Genomic DNA, 21,628 nt, shown 5'->3' with positions numbered 1-21,628 from the left:
AATTTGAACGTCAGTTGCTTATAGTAAAGACAGTTACCAAAAGCAGTTATATTTATGAAAGCTATTATTTAAAGCATTTTTTCCCATGACAGGGACGGGAGGGTGGGAGGGTTGTTGGAAGAAGCGAGAAACTTGTTGAATACAAAAGCTGACTGTACATGATACATAGTTTTTTCTTTTCAATTCTGAAAATCTATTCTAGCGATTTTAAGTTTTATATGTTCCTCTTGCTATTTTGATTTGTAATCACAAAGAACTAAATTTGAGGTTTGCTTTGATTTAGGAATTAGATAATTTGTTTTTTCATGTTCTGATATCAATACTATCAACATAAATGATGAATGATCAACCATGAAATATTGATAACTGTTAAAATTGGCAACTAGGTCCAAACTCCATGTGGGTCATCTTATTTATGGTAGCTGATATTTCTATTGGATCCCTCTCATCGAGAGGTGTAGGATTGATCTATATATCATCCGATTCCAATAAGTATTTATGAAGTTATGAATTTATTTGTATTATAATACATATTGTCAAGTCGGCCAGCATCCTATGTAGGCTCAGAAGCCCAATAGCCATGTCTATTCATCATCTACGTTTTAGTATAAATATAGAGAACTTGAAATCATTTGGAGACACATCCTCTTCATGTGTGGTCTCTTCCTCTCCATGTCTTTGGGTTTTGGTGAAGGAGAGACACAATGAAGATACCCTGGCCCTAAGATGATGCCCTAACCGCAGTGATACTCTAACCATAGTAAGCCGCATGCTTATGAGGATGATCTACGTAGCAAAAAGAGACCTTATATGGTGTTCATGGTGAGACCTTGTACGTTTATCATGGAGACCTTATACACAGTTCTTGAAGACTCTTGTACACAGGTCATATCATTGTTAAGAAGAGGCATAATCCGCAGAAAAGGAACTCAAACTTCTTACCTTAGATTGGATTGCAGGCAGAGGACACTTCAGCGTGGGAAAGAGGCAGTGTAGGAGCCTTTTGGAGCTGTATTGAAGTCTGTTCACACTTGCTGGGAGGCCGAGTTAGGTAAGGAGAAGGGTAGGTCTGTTGTGGCACGTTGTAAGGGCAAGAGAACTCTGTTTGGGCAGAATGTAAGCTACAGATAGGCTGTGTGGTAGGTTGCAGGCCATACCACCATAGCAAAGCACTTGTGTGGGTCTGTTTTGGGGTTGTATTGTGCCCTAATCTCCAGCGTGGAAGCAGAGGGATCACACTAAGGTGGGCCGTAGGGATTGAAGGCTGTTTGAGGACTGTTCATGGATTGTTTGAGAGTTGTTGCAGTGTGCTAAAGTGCCCTAACTATGAACGGTCAAGGGCAGCGTGGGACAATAGATTTGAAGGCAAGGTTGTTGTTTATTGGGTCAATGTGTTGACTAGTTTTGAGTCAGATTATTGAGCAGCCTATGGAAGCCATGATTTGTTGACTTGTGGTATAAAATATGATCTCACAAACTTGATCTCAATGACACTAATATGAATGTGCATCATGATGATCTCACCAGAAGGAATGATGAAGGAAGATGCAACATGATGGGCATGTTAAGCATGATGATGAATAGGGCTGCATGATGATGGAAGATGCAGCATCATGGGCAGCATGATGATGAGAGCAGATGAGAGCATCTCAGTCATCAAGGTTCAACACTGTGACAGTACAACATGGTGTCACACGATTATGTGTAGCAAATGGATGAAAGGCATCACTATGACAGGTGAAGGAGTCACCTTGGAGAATCAATTGAAGCAACATGTCTTCAACTAATCTCATACAGATATAGGAAGTCAAAGTGTTGAATTCTGTTGTAAATGTACTATCTCTCTCTTTCTCTGTTGAAATATTGAAGAACATAAAAGAAGAATTGATCAAGGGTTTCCCCACATTGGGGTTTGTCCCTGGCTAGCACCACATCTTGTGTCCTCTTGTCTTGGCTTGTCTTCTGTGATTTATATTTATGTTCTATCTACAATTTACTTTAATGTTGATGTGATTTCTAATCTGGGAAAGATATTGAGCTAACTATGAAAATTCAAATAAGTTTCTCTAGCATAGAACATACCTAAAATTTAACATGGTATCAGAGCTGAGGTGAAGACAATGCCCTAGCAAGAGTGAAAGAGAAATCACTAAAGGCAGTTGGGACAGGACAGAAGGATCAATGTATTCCACATCTCTCTTCTAAATTCACCAAGGGTGAAGTTGAAGCAGAGAATATTATCAGAATGGCATAGCGTAAGTTTCTTATGGCCTACCTAAAGATCAATTCATTGGGAAGTTCAGATCTAAGGGTGGAAGAAAAGGCATATGCCATGGTTGCAATAAGTTTGGCCATCATGCAAAGGAGTCTCTGAATGACAGAGACACATCTCTTAATGAAGATAACAATCATTCCAGGGACATTTTCAATGATCGAAGGAATGACAGGTAATGCAGGTCATCAAGAAAATGGTCGGCTCTTCAAAGAAAGTAAGGAACCCCAGGTATGAAGAATCAAATGTTGTTGTTGATAAGATAAAGAAGCATTATCTTGTATTTCAGATTCTTTGGGAATATGGTGTTTAGATTGTAGTGGTTCAAGGCACTTCATCTAATAGATGGGTGCACTCTCTAATTTGGTAGAGACAGAAACAATCATGGGATTATACTTAGAGCCAATGCCACCTATCCTGAAAAGGGTGTAGGGAATGTTACCTCTAAATTAAATGAGGGTAACTCGATTCATTTACAAAATCTCTTTTATGTACCTAATCGCACGAAGAACCTGGTGTCCATTTCAACAATGGAAGTCAAAGGTTACAGGGTGGCACTCATCGATGGAAAGGTACGTGTTTGAAAATAGATTTTTCAAAGACGTTTTTGAGTTCATGGTTGTATCAAGTTACAGGAAGTCCATTGGGGACCATGTCCATTGACACATAGCACCGGAGGTCTGTGAGTCAGATGGTGATAGGGAAGCCTGAATTCAAAAAGAGCATGTTTGAGATGTACGGAAGGAAAATATTACAAGGGGACCATTCCCCTCATGTAGAAGGTCCACAAGTGTGGAACAACCCGAGGGGTTTGAGATTGATAATCAGGAATCTCACATATGCAAGTGGAAGAAAGCCCTCTATGGCTTGAAGGAAAACACCCCGGGTGTAGTATGAGAGGATCGATAGCTGTCTAATCAAGCTGAGATTCACTAGGAGTGAAACCAAACCAAACCATCCAAAGGTTGTGGATGATAGACCTCTCATACCAGCACCTTATGAGGGTGACCTATTTCTGACAGGTGCAGACCCTCTCATTTGCAGAATTAAGAGGGAGTTGGATTCCAAATGTGGAATGATAAATTGCAAGCATGTGATTACCTCAAGAATCTTAACTTTCAAAAGTTATATGGTAGCGATGTCGGACCAGATTTTGGAAATGCCTCTGAGTTTCATAAACTCATTCTTGTTGAAGTTCTTGGTGAACTTCCGTCCAGACATATGTTTTGCAGTTAGCATGGTGAGCTCATATTTGGTTGAGCCTCACTGGATTGGTGCCAAGAATCTTTTGAGATATATTCAGGGCAAATCTCTCATGGATTGAGATACACTGTCGGAAATATGAAACTGCATGATTATTCGAATGCTGAATGGGCAAGTAGTGTGGAGGATCACTAGAGCACTTCTCAGTGCTGGTTCTTTTTGGATTCTACTTTGACATCATGGATAAGCAGGAATCAGAAGTCAATAGCTATAAGCACTGTCAAGATCGAATACATAGCTACGAGTATGATCTCATGTGAAGCTGCATGGTTGTAGTAGCTCTTAAGTGAGCTGATTGTACACATGATGAATACCACTGTGATTCTCTGTGACAACCAGAGGTGGGATTTGATTATAGAGGAATCCCATATTCGATGATTGCTCCAGCAGATAGACATCAAATACTGCCTTATCTGGGATATGGTAATTCGACGAGGAAGGAGGCTCCATTGCATTGAGATTGATGTATAGGTCGCAGACATTTTGACAAAGCCCTGTGGAAAGATCAAATCTGTGATTTTCTTGAATGACTTGGAGTCATCAAGAGACCCTTGTAAAAGGGTCCTGCATGTTGCATACATTGATCTCTGGGAGCTCTAGGGGCTTGGGGTTCTTACTGGAGCAACATATGACCACAGGGTGACTCACCCTCCACTAGTGGCACGTGCTGAATAGGATGATTAGTTCTCTTGTGGGCCAGGATGATTCATTCTCCATGGTGATTGTGGGCTAGGATGATTCGTTCTCCATGGCGATTGTGGGACAGGATGATTCGCTCTCATGTGGACAGGATGATTCACTCTCCTGTGGACAAGATGATTCACTCTCTTGTGGGACAGGATGATTTGCTCTCCTATGGACAGGATGATTCGCTCTCCTATGGGCAAGATGATTCACTCTCTTGTGGGACAGGATGATTCACTCTCTTGTGGATAGGATGAATAGTTCTCCTATCGAGGCATCCTACCCATGTAGTCTGGGACTCATGGGAATTACCTCTCATCTGATCAATGAGCAGGGAAATGAGGATAGGGACCATAATAGTACTGATGGATGCATCGTTGTATCTACCATACTCCCTATGCTAGGATGACCTTCATTGATCTAGGATCAATGATACTAGTCTGGGACCAGTTGTAGGAATTGTACCCACTATGACACTGACTTCGGGTCAGTAGAGGACTAGTCTGGGACCAGTGGTACATACTCTGAGACTGAATTTGAGTCAGTAGAGGACTGGTCTGGGACCAGTGAGAGTGGTACATACTATGAAACTAACTTTGGGTCAGTTGAAGACTGGTCTGGGACCAGTGGTACACACTCTAAGACTGACTTCAGGTCAATGGAGAATGGTATGACACATTCTCGATCAATTCTTCTCTTTATGGTTCAGCAGAGCAGAGCTGAGAAGAGCTAAGTAGAGCTGAGCTGAGCAGAGTAGAGCTAAGCAGAGAAAAGTTGAGTAGAGCTTAGCAAAGCTTAGCAGAGCAGAGCTAACCAAAGCAGAGCTGAGTTGAGTTGAGTAGAGCTGAGCAAAGTAGTGCAAGCCACTGATGACAAAGATAGTATAGTTGGACATATGGATCAGTGGATGGAGTTCTCCCTAGTTTAGAGAGAGTGTTAAAATTGGAAACTAGGGCCAAACTCCATGTGGGTCATCTTATTTATGGCAACTAATATTTTTATTGGATCCCTCTCATTGAGAGGTGTAGGATTGATCTAAAGATCATCCGATTCTGATAAGCATTTATGAAGTTATGAATTTATTTGTATTATAAGACATATTGTCAAGTCAGCCAACATCCTATGTAGGCTCAGAAGCCCAATAGTCATGTCTATTCATCATCTACATTTTAGTATAATTATAGAGGACTTGAAATCATTTGGAGACACATCCTCTTCATGTGTGGTCTCCTCGTCTCCACATCTTTTAGTTTTGGTGAAGGAGAGACACAATGAAGATACCCTGGCCCTAAGATGATGCCCTAACCGCAGTGATACCCTAACCACAGTAACACGCGGGCTTATGAGGATGATCTAGGCAGCCAACAGAGACCTTATACGGTGTTCATGGTGAGACCTTATACATTGATCATGGAGACCTTATACACAGTTCTTGAAGGCTCTTATACACAGGTAATATCATTGTTAAGAAGAGGCATAATCCGCAGAAAAGGAACTCAAACTTCTTACCTTAGATTGGACTGCGGGCAGAGGACACTTCAGCGTGGGAAAGAGGCAGCGTAGGAGTCTTTTGGAGCTGTATTGAAGTCTGTTCACACTTGCTGGGAGGCCGAGTTAGGTAAGGAGAAGGGCAGGTCTATTGTGGCACGTTGTAAGGGCAAGAGAACTCTGTTTGGGCAGAACGTAAGTTACAGATAGGCTGTGTGGTAGGTTGCAAGCCATACCACCGTAGCAAAGCACTTGCGTGGGTCTTTTTTGGGGTTGTATTGTGCCCTAATGCGTGGAAGCAGAGGGATCACACTAAGGTGGGCCGCAAGGATTAAAGGCTGTTTGAGGACTGTTCAGGGATTGTTTGAGGGTTGTTGCAGTGTGCTAAAGTGTCATAACTATGAACAGTCAAGGGTAGTGTGGGACAACATATTTGAAGGCAAGGTTGTTGTGTATTGGGTCAATGTGTTGACTAGTTTTGAATCAGATTATTGATCAGCCTGTGGAAGCCATGATTTGCTGACTTGTGGTATAAAATATGATCTCACAAACTTGATATCGATGACACTAATATGAATGTGCATCATGATTATCTCAACAGAAGGAATGATGAAGGAAGATGCAGCATGATGGGCATGTTAAGCATGATGATGAATAGGGTTGCATGATGATGGAAGATGCAGCATAATGGGCAACATGATGATGAGAGCAGATGAGAGCATCTCAGTCATCAAGGTTCAACACTATGACAGTACAACATGGTGTCACACGGTTATGTGCAACAAATGGACAAAAGGTAACACTATGACAGGTGAAGGAGTCACCTTGGAGAATCAGTTGAAGCAACATGTCTTCAACTGATCTCATACAGATATAGGAAGTCAAAGTGTTGACTTCTATTGTAAATGTACTATCTCTCTCTTTCTTTGCTAAACTATTGAAGAACATAAAAGAAGAATTGATCAAGGATTTCCCCACATTGGGGTTTGTCCCTAGCTGGCACCACATCTTGTGTCCTCTTGTCTTGGCTTTTCTTCTGCGGTTTATATTTATGTTCTATCTGCAGCTTACTTTAATGCTGATGTGATTGCTAATCTGGGAAAGATATTGAGCTAACTATGAAAATTTAAATAAATTGCTCTAGCATAGAACATACCTAAAATTTAACAATAACTAAAGGTCAAAATTTTGTTTTACAATATTTTTTGTCTTAATTGTGATTGCGAGTTTGTCTATTCCATTTTGGGTTATGTTTTATGTGTTTTATCGATATGTTTTCTCTATGCCCCATATCATGAATTTTTTCTTTTCTGTGAGGGGTTCCAGTCACAATATTTATTATTAATTATTTTCACCTACAGATTAGAGAAAAATAATGAATATGCATGTATCTAATGCACATATTATGGTTTAAGCTTGGCGAACAATTTTCTCGTTAATAGTTTCTTGTTTTTATCTTTTGTTTCTTTCCTTTTCTTAATGATCACTATTATCCTTGTCCAAATTTATTGTTACTTCTTCAAATCACTTGAATTAGAATCTCAGGATTCAGAGCCATTAATTTTTGTTCCTCCCTTCTGTTAATGCCACCACCTATTACAATGATCAATTATTTATAACTAGTCCAATTCAGTTTGCTAATTGAAAATCAGTTAGTTTAGATTTCTAGGGTCACCCCTTGTGGTGTGCCAGAGGTAAGCAGTGACACCTAGAGCGAGAGGACTCATTATTCTTGAATCCTCAGTGAATGGGAAAGATTTGAGCACCAACAGGTTCTTTGATGTTTCCTTTTCTTCAAGATGATGGAGTGCACTAGAGAGCCTTCACCAAGAGCTAGTATCCTTCCTTCCTACAATGAGAGCTTTATCCTTCTTCAGATGATGAGGTCTTCAATGAAAGCTTGATGTAGTTTACTTCCTTCTAGGTTAACATTTATTCTTCTTCTTTCCTTGTGTCCTTTTGCAAATGATTTCCCTTGATAAAAAATACCCTCTTATGTCAACAAGATGACCTTCAAGCTGCCTTCTCTTTCTTCACCTTAGGTCTAATACCATGTTGGATAATGTAGTAGGGAAAATTATTTAAACAATTCTCCTTATCCTTAATAATTTCTTGTGAAGTATACTTATCTTCTTATTGTTATTTATTAGATTTTTTTCTTCACTCACTTATCAAGAGCATAAACAATAAAGATAATAGACATAAGATGTAGGCTCCAAGGTAGGGCAAAACCCCTCCAAGGGGAAAGCCTGGAAATAATATCTTCTCTTCTTGTAGAGTATGATCAAATGATAAATCCAAGACCAAATTCAAGACCCTCTCCAAGCACTAAATCAACCCTCCAAGAATCAATTTCAAACAAGTCAACTATTGACCAAGTCAACAAAGGTTAAACCTATTCCAATCTGCTAAACTTCAAATTTTCAGCTTTCTACTTCCAATCTGCAACTTCGAATCCTAGAAAGAACAGAAACCCTAGCTTTCTTACATGTAGTAGCCTTCCAAGAGATCCTTCCTAAAGCAAGTCAAGGTCTTCAAAGTCAACGAAATTCAACTCCTTCAAGTTCCACTCTAATCAAGTTTTTGAGCCTCAAAACGAATCCACAACATTGACCTACAACTTTTGGCCCTGCAAGAACCCTAGAATCTTCATAAGATTGAGAGAGAATGCTCACAAAACTCAGATTTTGGGTTTGTTCTTGAGATGCTTCCTCTTCTTTGATCTTCACATCTTTCTCCTTCTTATTTCTTGCTTGAGATCTAATTGCAGAAGTTTGTGCGAATAAATCGAACTTGCTTCCTTTACATAGCCTTCTCATGAGGCCGAATATGCCTCTTCTAGGCTAACTTGTCACTGGTAGGTCCAACTTGTGCTTGGAGGTCTTTTTGACTTTCTCAGCACAAAAATAAAATATTTTTCAAGTTACAACTTGCCAAAATGGGTCTTATACAAATGATATTGACTCTCTTGACTCATGAAAAAACTTCTTATGACATGAAAATCCCTAGAAGCATGAAGAACATGTTTGACCTAGTTGACCAATCAAAAAAAGCATGCAACCCATGCTTGAAAATAATATTTTATTTTTTTCTTTTTCTTTTTACATAAGATATACATAATGACAATTATGAAGGCCAAAACTATTTATATTTCCAACAACATGCACTTCTAGCTTCATGGATATCTCTTCTATTGGATCACGATGAATGTGAATAAACTCATTGACCATGGTTAAGATTTTGGGACATTTTGCTTAAATTGCTTCTTGGATCCCCTACAAATTCCCATGAAATTCCCTAATGAAACCCATTTTGATACCAATATGATCTATAAAGTACTATGGAGATTCCACTCGATATTACAACAAATCTAATAAAATAAACCAAAATCTATATCATAAAGCTTAAATTCCTTTCGATTCCATATTTGTTAATTATTGATTTTATGCTTACGCATGAAATAGATAAAATGTAGAAAATAGATAAAAACAAATCCAAAGTAGTGCAAACACAACTTGTTTCTTCTATACATAATTGATTTTCATAGATTTGATTCTCACATCCTTTGTTTTATCAATTCTTATATGCACACTAAAGGATATCAACAAAAAACTTTGAGTTCGAGATTGGAGGGGCTACTCACAAGAATGATATCATTAATGATGGTGATGGTGATTATTCTTGCCCAACAAAATTTTTATTCCAAACACACCTCTAATATGTTGTGTCCAAAGGTGTTGTCCACAACTAACTTATGATAAAAGAAATGTGCTTCCTACAACTTAGGATGGGGGAGATCTAGAGAGGTGTATGTTAATGTGGCACAAATAAGACAAATATAATACTTAATATTAAAAGAAAATGCAAAATACACATGCACACACATATCATTCTCAACCTTGAATATTCCAAATTTCAAAAAGATAATTATTTTGAACATATAAATATTTCTCTAAATTTTTAAACTTTATAAAAATATGTATATTTTTAAAATTTTGGTTTCTCTAAATTTTTTATAAACCTAAATGAAAATATATATGTATATCACTTTATGCATACCATTTTTTTTAAGTTTTTCAAAATATATTTAATATCTTCACATATATTTATATTTATAGAAATATTTACGTAATTATAAATATTTATAATTAATTTTTATTATCTTTATTTTCTTTTGATTAAGTATTAAACATTGTGATTTGTGAGTTTATTAAAATCTAGCTATTTTAATTTGGTTTGGTTTGCTCAACATTTAATTTGGTTTGCATTTTGAGCAATTTGAAATTCCCATTTAAATTTAAGTTGAGTGAATAAAAATGTTGTTTATGATTTCTAAATATAAGATTTTGGTTAATTTGAAATTTCTATTTAAATTAAAGTTAAGTGAATGGGATGTTGTTTATTTATTGATTTCTAAATATAACAATTTGCATAGTCTGAAATTCCCATTTAAGTTGAGTGAATGATCTGATATTCCCATTTAAGTTGAGTGAATGAAATATTATTTATTTATTGGTTTCTAATTATAACAATTTTACACCTATTAAATTAGTCAGCTTTGTGTCATTCGAAATGTCCAATTGATTTGAGTGGAGTGATAGAAATGTTTGATCAGAGTTATAATTTTCTCAACATAAAAATATGTATATTTTTAAAATTTTGGTTTTTCTAAATTTTTTATAAATTTAAATCCACAGAAATTTGCAATAATCATTATAAAACTTTTAAATTTTTAAATTTTTTTATTTTTTAAATCACCTAACTCATATATATATATTTTTTAATTATATTTATTCTCTTCACATATATTTGTATTTATACAAATATTTACCTACATCTAAATATTTATAATAAGGTTTATTATTTTAATTTTCTTTCAAATAAATATTAAACATTGCAATTTGGTCAACATTTAATTTGGTTTGGGCTTTTCCAGAAATGCCAGTTTAAGTGTGAGTTGAATAAATGAAATGTTGTGTAATGAAATTTGAGTTAAGTGGAGTGATGAAATGTTTTTGTGAGAGTTATAATTTTTAAATATACTAATTTCAGAGTTTCTTTTCTAAATATATCAATTTGTGTGACATTAATTTTGGATGTAAATATATCAATATATCAATTTCTGTGTGATATTAATTTTAAATATAAATATATCAATGCATGAATTTTCTAAATATATCTATTTTTGAGTTTTTAAATATAGCACATTTAATTTTATTATTTTGAATACAAATTACAAAATAAGGCAGCCTAGAGGAACAATTTGGACGTTAATATTTCAAATGCAAATTACAGAATAAGGTGGCAGAGAGGCACACTAGCGGGAGCTACAATACAGTTTCTGTGACTCAGGATTCCGTTTCTACGTGGGTTCAAGGGATTTGAAGCAATTCCAAGTATGTATTTATATTTCGTTTCCTGCGAGAAAAAGTCGAACTTTGATTAATTTTATATCAAAGTTTTTACATTAAAGTTTACATAGTTGGTGTTGTCCAACAACATTCTATAGAAATTATATATACCATGTTAACATAATCGCATCATTTATAACAAAAAGATAAAACACTGGTCATAAATATAAATATAAATAATAATTTTATTATTATTATTTTTTTTAATTATATAAATAAAACAATATGATTTGCTCGTTTAATTTAGTTTTTTTGGTTTACTATTCAATTTCATTTGCAGATTATGTAATTTGAAATGCTTATTTAAGTTTAAGGTGAGTAAATGAAAGGTTAAGTTGAGTGAACGAAATGTTCGGTGATCAACAATTTTAGACTTGTCCAACTGCCAAAGAGCAAGAGTGTATGAATCCATGTTGTGTTATTAGAAATGTTCATTTGATTTTTACTTAAGTGATGAAATGTTTTCTCCAAGTTATAATTTTTTAAATATATTAATTTCAAAATTTCCTTTCTAAATATATTAATTTCTGTTTTACAATTTTGAATGAAAATATATTCTAGATTTTTCTAAATATATCTATTTTTAGGCCGATAGGCCTTCCTATGCATCAACAATTGTCAACACTTTTACCCTGCTCCGTTGGATGAGGTAAGACACTTTCAATCGTTGATTTAGGCCGATAGGCCTTCCTATGCATCAACAATTGTCAACACTTTTACCCTGCTCCGTTGGATGAGGTAAGACACTTTCAACCGTTGATTTGAAGCGTTACTGCTTTTTCCAAATATGGTTGAGTTGCATTACTGCTTTTTCCCATTCTTTTATGTCACTCTTGAAGATATTTTTACTGCTTTTTCCCTGCCAGTTGTTGTTGCCATTCTTCTTCCCTGGCTTTGGCAAGCACTCTTAGTGACGTACCCTGGATATCATTATTATACTTCGCTTATGAGCGGTCCTCGTGTATCCGTTAATTCCACATAATTAATAAAAATCGTAAGCATTTGATTTCGGTATGAAGATGTCTTGCCTTCGATTCTCTTTAATTCAACATTATCATCAATTTGCAAGCGGTAAGGGTTCCAACTCCTCTCAATTCGCTGTCATTCTTTGAAAAATTTACAATAAACTAATGCTTATCACCATTTGGCTCCCTGTGCAAGTGGCTCTTGTTTTCCATTGTTCTTAATCCTAGATCCTCCTGTGTACTGCTTTTATTGTTGGTATTGTTTGTAAAACTCTGCTTAAAGCGGTTTTGTTTCACATCCTGTTTATTCCACACCGATCTTTTTTCATTTTTTAGTCTTGAGTTTATTGATTTTCATTGATGGCTATTTGTAAGTGGCTTTTGGTTTCAAACCCTGGCAAATCTATACCAGTCTTTGATTTGGAATTAATATTCTAGTTAATAGTAATAAAACATCTTGGCAGTCTGTCTTGGCTTTGAATCTTCTCAATTCCATGTTCGTCCTTTTGTTATTATGATTACCGTTATTGAGCTTCTCAAGGGTGTTGGTTTTGATTCCATGTTGCTGTTTGTATTGTCGTTATGCTAATTCTAGTGAAGTTACATTTACTAACTTATTTGACGATTTTTTGATATGTGTGACAGTCTCTCGCCGAGGAAGCAAAAGCTAGGTATGATAAGGCTGTCTTTAAAGTAGTGGATCTGGTGAGTAAAGCTGTCGATACAAGGCTGTTATATTACTTTTTAAATTGATTATATCTTTCAAAATTTGAATCGCTTGTTACTTGAATGACTGGAATTAAATAACGTGAAATCTTATTTGGTTGATTTTCACTAGGATGATTATGCAGCAGATGATGAGCTGTATGAAGAAAAATTAAAGAAGGAAAAATTAGCATTTTTTATGCTAGCAACGTAAGATACAAACATTCTTTGACCAGCAACATTTATCCAGCTGTTTATGTCCAAATGTTTAAGCATGTTGGGAAGCCTTTGCATATTTTTCGTTGGGACAACATATCCTAGCATATTCGTTAAGATAATTTTCAAAGTCGTTTCGCACTGCATGCTGTTTTTTTAAACTACAGCAGATGCTGCGGCAGGAATGACATCACAGTTTTGTTCAACAGAGGTCAAATAACCATTAAACAGTCCCCAAAAAAATCCCAGCGCAGGCCCAAAACAGATTTCGGCTTTGTCCTTATACAAAACCATCCATTACTTCTCAACCTTATATATTCTATAATATATGCCTAAGATTCTTATAGTCCTGAAAAGCATAGAAATTAACAAAAAGCATAGGGATGAGCTGCTTCTTCCAAACCTGTACTAATTGGCTCAGGGTCCTGATTCACGTTTTCCATTTCCTTGTCAAGCTGGTGCAATGTTTCATCCTCCTTTGTCTCACCCTGGGATGAGTTGGCCGAGAGTCTTTGATATGAGGCCACAGACTAATCCACCCATGCTGAAATTGAGTGCCAGATTTTGTTGGAGATTGCATTCTGCCTCCAAAACTGCCAGCTGTTGCTTCAGTTCCACAGGAGACCCCATGATTTCTGCAGTCTGAGGCGTAATCTGTCACTATTATTATCTCATGAATTTTTGAAGTAACATTGAGAAATTAGGATCTGTTGCAATGGATATGTTCCTTATGACTCCTGAGGAGTCTGCGAATTTCTTGAAGTTCTCTAAAATCGATCAGGCACCTAATCTGACCAATAACTTTTCCTATTATAAAATGCTCCATGTCGCCTGCAGTCCCACTCCCACACCACGTTTCCTGGTTCTTGAGGGTGCTCCAATATCCCATTTTCGAGAACTGGGAATGCTTCCCTGGATTCAGATCGAAGAACTGCAGATTGCCAGGTGGCACAGATGGGTCGGAGTGAAATACTGCTTTCTAGAAACTGACACCAGCCTGAAGCCAGCAGTATCCCTGTGTGCCAATATACCTCCAGCACGAAGGCTCCTCTGAAAACTTCCAAACTAACCAGCAGAAACCCAAACAACAACCAGAAGAAATCGATGAAATGTCTTACCAGGCGAGAACAACCGTATTCTCCCCCCTGCACTTCTCAAACAACATTGCCATTATTCCACTGTGAGCTGGAGAAAACCATAAACATGGACATAAGCATGCACATTGCAAGCCTAATGCATGCGAAGGAGGGACTCATGTCCCTTCACATAACTGCTTGGACACTTGGTGAAGTTACATGGGTTGTGAGCCATGTGACGGATTAAGTGCAGGGTTGTGAGCCATGTGACAGATTAATGGCTCCAAACCTTTCTAGTACTCTCCATTAATTAGGGAGTGACGGATTAAGTGCAGGGTTGTGAGCCATGTGACAGATTAATAGCTCCAAACCTTTCTAGTACTCTCCATTAATTAGGGAATGGTTTGTTGTACTTTCTAGTACTCCCTAAGCAAAATAGGTTTCTGTTGTACCTCTGGGGTCCATGATGACCTTCCAACATCTGCCACCCCAGTGCATGCAGTTAACAGTCCTGTGTAGTTGCTGTTGTCACATTTGACAGAGTTTGAATGAGTATGTTTCTAAAGTTACTTTAAAAGTTTCTTTATGAAGTCCGCTTCAACATATTTAGTCCAAACGTTGTTGGGTTTATTTAATCTTTATCAACAGTGTGTGCAAAATGCCCCGTATTAGGTGGTAGACGTTTGTAACTATGTCTTACGGTCCAATATTTTCTAAGCACTGAAGTACTTGTGCAGGTATGGAGATGGAGAGCCAACTGATAATGCAGCAAGGTTCTACAAGTGGTTTACTGAGGGGGTAAATTGTTAAACCTTTAACATTTGTTTAGATTACTGGTTCCTTTGGCTATTAAGTTGGACTCTTTTAACGGGCTTATTGCCCCTTTTGTATGTTTGACCAGGGAAAAGAGAGAGGGCCTTGGCTTTCCAACCTTACTTATGGGGTATTCGGTTTAGGCAACAGACAATATGAGCATTTCAATAAGGTTTTCCTTTTATCTCTATTGCAAATTCCCATTTGAAATTTTCTTAAACATTAAACATAGAAAAAGATGATTATATCAAATGAAATTGTTGGCATTTTGAATCTTTGGACTTTAGTTGGTCTGTATTGTTGTATTGTTACATTATGTATGAAATTGGTTTAGGGTTTGCCTGTCGTTTGTTGTCATTTTCATTTTTAGATTGATCTGAAGATGTTAAAAGAATGGTTGTGTCAAATAAAACATGAATATTGGTCTTCTATTAACATTTCATCTTTTCTTATTATCATATTATTGCATAAACATTATTTTGCGGTTGCTTTCTTCTTCACGGTATGGATGGTTATTTCATGTTTTAACTTTTGACATAAAGTTTCTTTGGATACTGTAGGTTGCTTGCACAGTAGATGAAGCATTAAGTGAACAAGGTATGTTTGCTTCATGTTTGGATATGTATTTTTAGTGTCATCAAAGTTATCAACTAGCGTCCTTTTGGTATATGACTCAAAACACTACAGAGCTGTCCCAGGAGTACGAGCATTGTTGTGATTGTGGATTTTGGGGCAGAGAATCAAGAATTAAATTTGTAATTACCTTTCCGCAACAGGAGGCATTTTTCCATCCAAAAACTTTTCTGTGTAATGAAAAGTAGCACCTCTGCGCTTGAAAGAAGTGTATGACCATATGATTTATAACTTGCTTGTTTAGGTCCAGCATATTTCTAGGGAAACAATTGTTCTTTTTCTTTTCGTTTCTTTTTCTGAGCAGTGAGGAAAATGTTGTGGGATCCCTGGAGGGTTGTTCATCTACCAGCCATCCACAATAGTGGCTGGTAACCCTGACAAACTCAATGGCCTCCCTGTCAGCAACATGCCTTGGGCATATGGTTTAACCAATTGAACTGACACTTGGGGTTTAGGGAAGCATTGCTTTTATCCTCTTAAATGACAAATTACATTATGAGGAGTTAGTCATGCTGAGGAAAGACCCTGCCTGTCAAATTCAAGTCCTTAATGGGATGTGAATGGCTATTTTGTTCCATCATGTTGTGCTAGTGCTAAACTAAACTTGACTTTTTTGTATTTACAGTTTTAGTTATTTAAAATTTTCACTTTTTTTTTCATCTCATCATTTTCTTCAATACTCTACATTGCATTGGCTTGCCTTGTTTCTTGTTCAAGTTTATTTTCTTTGTTGCATGGCCATGCATTTTGGATTTTACAGCGTTTTATTTTCGTTGTTGTTTTGAATTTAATTTATGTTTTTTTTAAAAGAGTGTTTGCATGGTTTATCCTGGCGATTCTATTTTGTTGCTGTTATGTTGAGCAAAAGAATCGATAGAGCTGAGAGCTCGTTTTGACTATACAATTTGTTTGTGCGATGTCATCAGTTGATCATGCATGACTGGGGCGACGAGGACTGTATCAAGATACTGAAGAGCTGTAGGAAGACGATCCCGGAGACGGGGAAGCTCATTATTGTTGACAGAGTGGTGCTGGACTCTAATCACAGAGGCGGTGATAATAATAATGGTGGCCAGAAAGAGAAGCCGGTTTTGGATCCTAATTTAGTTTTAGTATTTGATCTGGTAATGGTGGCGCACTGCTCTGATGGGAAGGAAAGAACATAGAAAGAATGGAAGAAGATTTTATTAGAAGGTGGATTCGGTTGTTATAAAATAATCACCATTCCTAATTTCCAGTTTGTGATTGAAGCATTTCCTTCTTGATTATCTACTCTTTATGGGCTCATTTTTAGTATTTATTGTGTTAAAATGCAATAAAATTATTGTATTTACAAAATAAATGAAGATTTATCAAGGCCTTATGGAGACATGAAACATCCATAGCTAGTGATTTTCTTTAGTCTTATCTGGCACTCCTTAGAAGACAATGCATTAATGGGTCACGGGATGCTCCTCATCTCCTTTGGAGACATGGAGGATCCTTAGACAGTGTTGTCCTTTTGTCTTACCTCTCTCTGAGTAGATAATGTATTAACGGGTCAGGGGGTTTTGTTTTTTGTGGTTCTGTTATGGCTCATGAATCAATGTGTTTATGGATTGAAATTTAAGGAAAATATGGGTTTACTGTAGCATATGAATGGGATGCATCCAAGCATTGAAATTTCAGAAATTGGGTTTATTGTGCATATGAAATGGCATGTGTTCATGTTTTTGAAATTTTACTCAGAGAAAAGAAAAGATGGATTTGGTATTGCATATGAATGAGATGTATTCTTTTTATATGCTTGGCCATCTATAGAGGTTTCTTGATTTTGGGTAATTAACTTAACCTCTTGATTTTGGGTAATTAACTTACTCTAAAATGAAATAAGACATTCAATGTGTTCCTTGTAATATAGATATAAACAAAACATCTAAAGAAAGGTAATTGCACAATGATCCAGTCCAAGAAAAAGAGGTTTTCGACAAACCAATTAACTCTTCAAGAAAAATTCAACAATTCCAATTTTATAATCCTATCGGCCTCTCTTTGTACCTTTTAGGACAATTGCTAGTTAAATATAACAATTAGAGTTTTATTATTTTGAATGGAAATTATGAAATAAGGCAGCGGAAAGGAACAATTTCAATTTCAGCTTTAATATTTTCAATGCAAATTACGGAATAAGGCTTCTAAAAGGAACACTTCTCTGTGTAATTGAGGGGGATTCAAGGTTAAAAAAAAAAAATACTATATAAAATTTTGTTTTTTAATTTCTAGGCTTTATTAATATATATATATATATATATATGTTTAAATTTTGATTTCTCTAATTTTTTTATAAATTTAAATCAAAATAAATTTACAATAATTATTATAAAAAAATTCAAATATTATTTATAAACAAATAGAATTAAAAATATGTTAAAAGATCTAGATATTGTTTTATGAATTATATTTAATATATATAACATTTATATTTATACACATATATAAATATTTGTAATAAAAATGACTATTTTAATGGTTTTAATTAAATTTATACAAATATATCAATATTTATAATAAAATTTATTATTTTCAATTTTTTAATTAAATATAAACATTGTGTTTTGCTAGTTTATTTAAATCTATCTCTTCTAACTTAGTTTGGTTGAATAATTTAAAATGAGAATTTAAGTTGGTTGAGTAATTTAAAATGACAATTTAAGTTTCACTTGAGTGAATAAAATGTTGATTTCTAAATATAAATGATTGAAGCGTTAGTAGTAGACTTCTCAATTTACTAGTGGAGCAATAAGAAGATCCACCTTCTCCAATCTTATCGTCAATTATGATTGAAGAAACAGAGACAGGTGATTCAGTATTGAGGGGTTGGAAGTCATGATTACCATGATAGGAATTTGAAGTAGAAGAATGTGTTTATCATGTCATGTATTCTTCTTGTCAGGCAGTTGGAGAAGCTTTGGCAGGGGGACACCACTTTCACCTTGAAGTTCTCCGGGGATTGAATCTGCCACTGAGTTGCACACCTCTATTTTTTCCTGAAAGTCATGCTGCACTTCCTTGTCCATCGGCTCTTCTGAAAACCTTCCATCAAGAATATAATTTATACTAGTCGACTTGATAATATGAGGCTAAGACAACTATTTTGGTCTGTTTAATTTCAAACATAAAAGTGGAGGCGGGCCTTCTATACCTTTCAATAACGTAACGCATGTAAAGAGGGCAAGCAAGACATTTTATTTGAAATAAATAATTAGAATACCTGAAATAGTTATGAAACATGCAATTCTCTTTCTAATACATAAATTGGAATCCATAATGGTTATATTATACTAAAGGTAAGAATGGATTGCAACATTGTTATGCATTAATACCTTTGTTCTTCATCTCGGTCTTCTTGTTTAAACTAATGAAGAAATTCCTGTAGCAATAATTCCTTTTGTCTCCTAGTATTAGATTATGGACAATTTATTTTCTCCTATTTGTAACCATTTCTCCATCTTTTTCCAGTAATCTCATCCATGAATTCGACCTTTGAAAATAATCTAACATCTTTTCCAATCCATCCAATTGCATGGTCCAATCATCCATTTCGTATATCTCTTCCTTTAAAGAGGAAAGACGCGTCCAAAATCTCATAGCTTCATGTTCTGAAAGAATCAAAAGAGGTATGCCTTCCATATTTGACATATCTGGCATATATGGCTTTTTCAAAGGACAATACTGCATGCTGAGTAATAACGATTATTCATCTTTCCAATCAAAATTAAGAATATAGATAATGTGAATCACATTCCACAACTTTGTTATTGCACTTAGTGTCATGGAACATGTAAACTCGTTCATCCTCTGATTCCCTCCATATAAGCATATCATTTTTCTTTGAAGTAGTATCTCTTTCACCTTTTGCACAAATGATAACATAAAGAACAACAAAAAAAAAGTCAAAACCACTCATGTCATTTATTAACTTGAGTTTATAGCTTATATCCATTGTAGATTCAAAGATCGAAAGAATATGAAGCAAAATCAACAATTAACTTTACTATATACCTCTTAATACTAAAAATAATCTATATAAAATGGAAAATTTTATATCATTATGTAAAAACATAAAAAAAATGAAATAGAAAAGAATTATCAGCTTTCTTTGACACCTTTTCCACATATCATCTATTGATCAATAGAAAAGAAACATTAAAAAGGAGAATAGAAAAAAATTACCTACATATCATGTATTTATCAATTTCCCTTTAATTTTATATAGTTGAGTAAAAACATAAAAAAGAAACCAGAAGAATTACTGACCTGTTTTGATACATTTTCCAAATGCATGAATAGGAACTCTAAACTGGACATATTTTTCTGTTTTTCCCATTCTTCCTTTCTTAATTCTTTAATTTTTCCATCTTCAAAAGGATAACATTTTGCACCCCACCTATCCAACATAGGGAATACACTAGCATTTGCACCTAATGTTGCAAAGAAAACGCCGTAAGGCAAGCCAATAGAAAATGAACTAGTAGCTTGAAGTGTCTTGTAAAATCAATGCAATCTCTGCACAACATTATAATGTTTCAAAAATGATATATTTACAATGTTCAAGATCATTTAGTCAACATTTATTACCATGAAAAATAACAATATAAAGGCCTAGAAAATAGGCTTTTGATCACCCTATGAGGACACAAATAATAATGTTGAAGGTACATTTGAGATAATTTCACAAAATGGCTACTGAAGATGCAATATCCACCTGCAAAAATTAAATTAACCTGAATAAGCATAGAGGAAGAGTGGGTTATGTAGATGGAAAAATTAAGAAGAAGCCCAAGATCATAAAATGAAGGAGAAATAAACTTCAAATAACAATGTTAAATTGACCCTGATTTTCTGAATACAACCATGACCATGAACAACAATGGTGTGATACACTCCATTCCTAGATCTCAACTATAATATTCTATACAGAACGTTTGTGCCCATTTTCACTGAAGAAAAAACCATTACATATAATAAGGTGACAATAAGACAAAGATATGATAGATATGAAATGGGAAATAACCAATAATTGGCGACAAGACTAAAATAGCTATGATACTAAATTTGACAAATAAACTTCTAATTATAATAACAGTTCAATGAATGGAAAAGGAGCTCTACAAAATCTAGAAATAGATGTTGACTTATGAACTTCCATTTAATAAAAATATCCTATTTACGTTAAGAACTTGTAAAAGTACGGAATCAAGTTGTGGGTGGAAATTACATGCATTGCTTCCCCCTCCTTATCACTAGATTTTGGGCCTTTCATTGGTCCTTCTTCACCAAAAATCTTTCCCTCATCCATAGCAATTTTCTGATTTGTTTCTTTCTTTGTTCTCACTTTAGCCTTTGCTAATAGATACAAAACAACCATTGGCATTTTTACTGCAGAAGTTTTTTTTGGAGGTGTTGTAGGATGAGGATACTCAAATAATGAGGGTGTGGCGTGTGAAAGAACCTTAAATTTTGGCTAAAGAACCTTTTTGCCCATTTTCGTTGAAGAAAAAACCATTACATATAATAAGGCAGCAATAAGACAAAGATATCATAGATATGAAATGGGAAATAAGCAATAGGTTGTGACAAGACTTAAATAGCTATGATATGAAATTTGACAAATAACCTTCTAACTATAATAACAGGTCAATTAAAGTTAAAGAAGCTCTACAACAGGTAGAAAGAGATGTTGACTTGTGAACAGCCATTTAATAAAAAATCACCATTTATGTTAAGAACTTGTAAAAATATGGAATCAAGTTGCAGTGGAAATTACTTGCGTTGCTGCCCCTCCTTATCACTAGATTTTGGGCCACTTTTTTTTGGATTTTTACCTCGACAAACTTCATGTCCATTTGAATCTGTTCAAAAAATGCAAAAATACAGAAGATGATCTAAACATGGTACTATCATTTAATATTCGGTGTGCACCCTGCATTTAATTTCAGTCTCCTTTTATAGTATGGGTATTAACCTATTTGTGATAACATAGTTTCTTGAGCTCTCCCAACCACGTTTTAAATTTATTTCTTTTGTTTCCAAGCACGCATCTTGCTACCTGAGTTGTCTCAT

At 35.3% G+C, this 21,628-nt stretch overlaps 1 protein-coding gene across 1 annotated transcript; it reads left to right on the top strand.

Annotated features, from left to right (window-relative positions):
* The first annotated feature begins 2,440 nt into the window (after positions 1–2,440).
* On the top strand, positions 2,441–15,583 carry LOC149239202 (NADPH--cytochrome P450 reductase-like). The gene is made up of 6 exons (XM_089369789.1): positions 2,441–2,503; positions 12,729–12,788; positions 12,922–12,998; positions 14,818–14,878; positions 14,982–15,065; positions 15,454–15,583. Exons 1-6 carry the CDS (start codon positions 2,441–2,443, stop codon positions 15,523–15,525), a joined length of 417 nt encoding a protein of 138 aa, XP_089225915.1. The 3' UTR covers positions 15,526–15,583.
* Positions 15,584–21,628: the final 6,045 nt, after the last annotated feature.

The sequence above is a fragment of the Pinus tabuliformis genome, chromosome 8, assembly GCF_031772625.1.
Source record: "Pinus tabuliformis cultivar Carrire ecotype Pingquan chromosome 8, CPIR1, whole genome shotgun sequence".
Lineage (NCBI taxonomy): Eukaryota > Viridiplantae > Streptophyta > Pinopsida > Pinales > Pinaceae > Pinus > Pinus tabuliformis.
The sequence above is the reverse complement of the archived record's forward strand: the minus strand, read 5'-3'. Positions and strand labels throughout refer to the sequence as shown.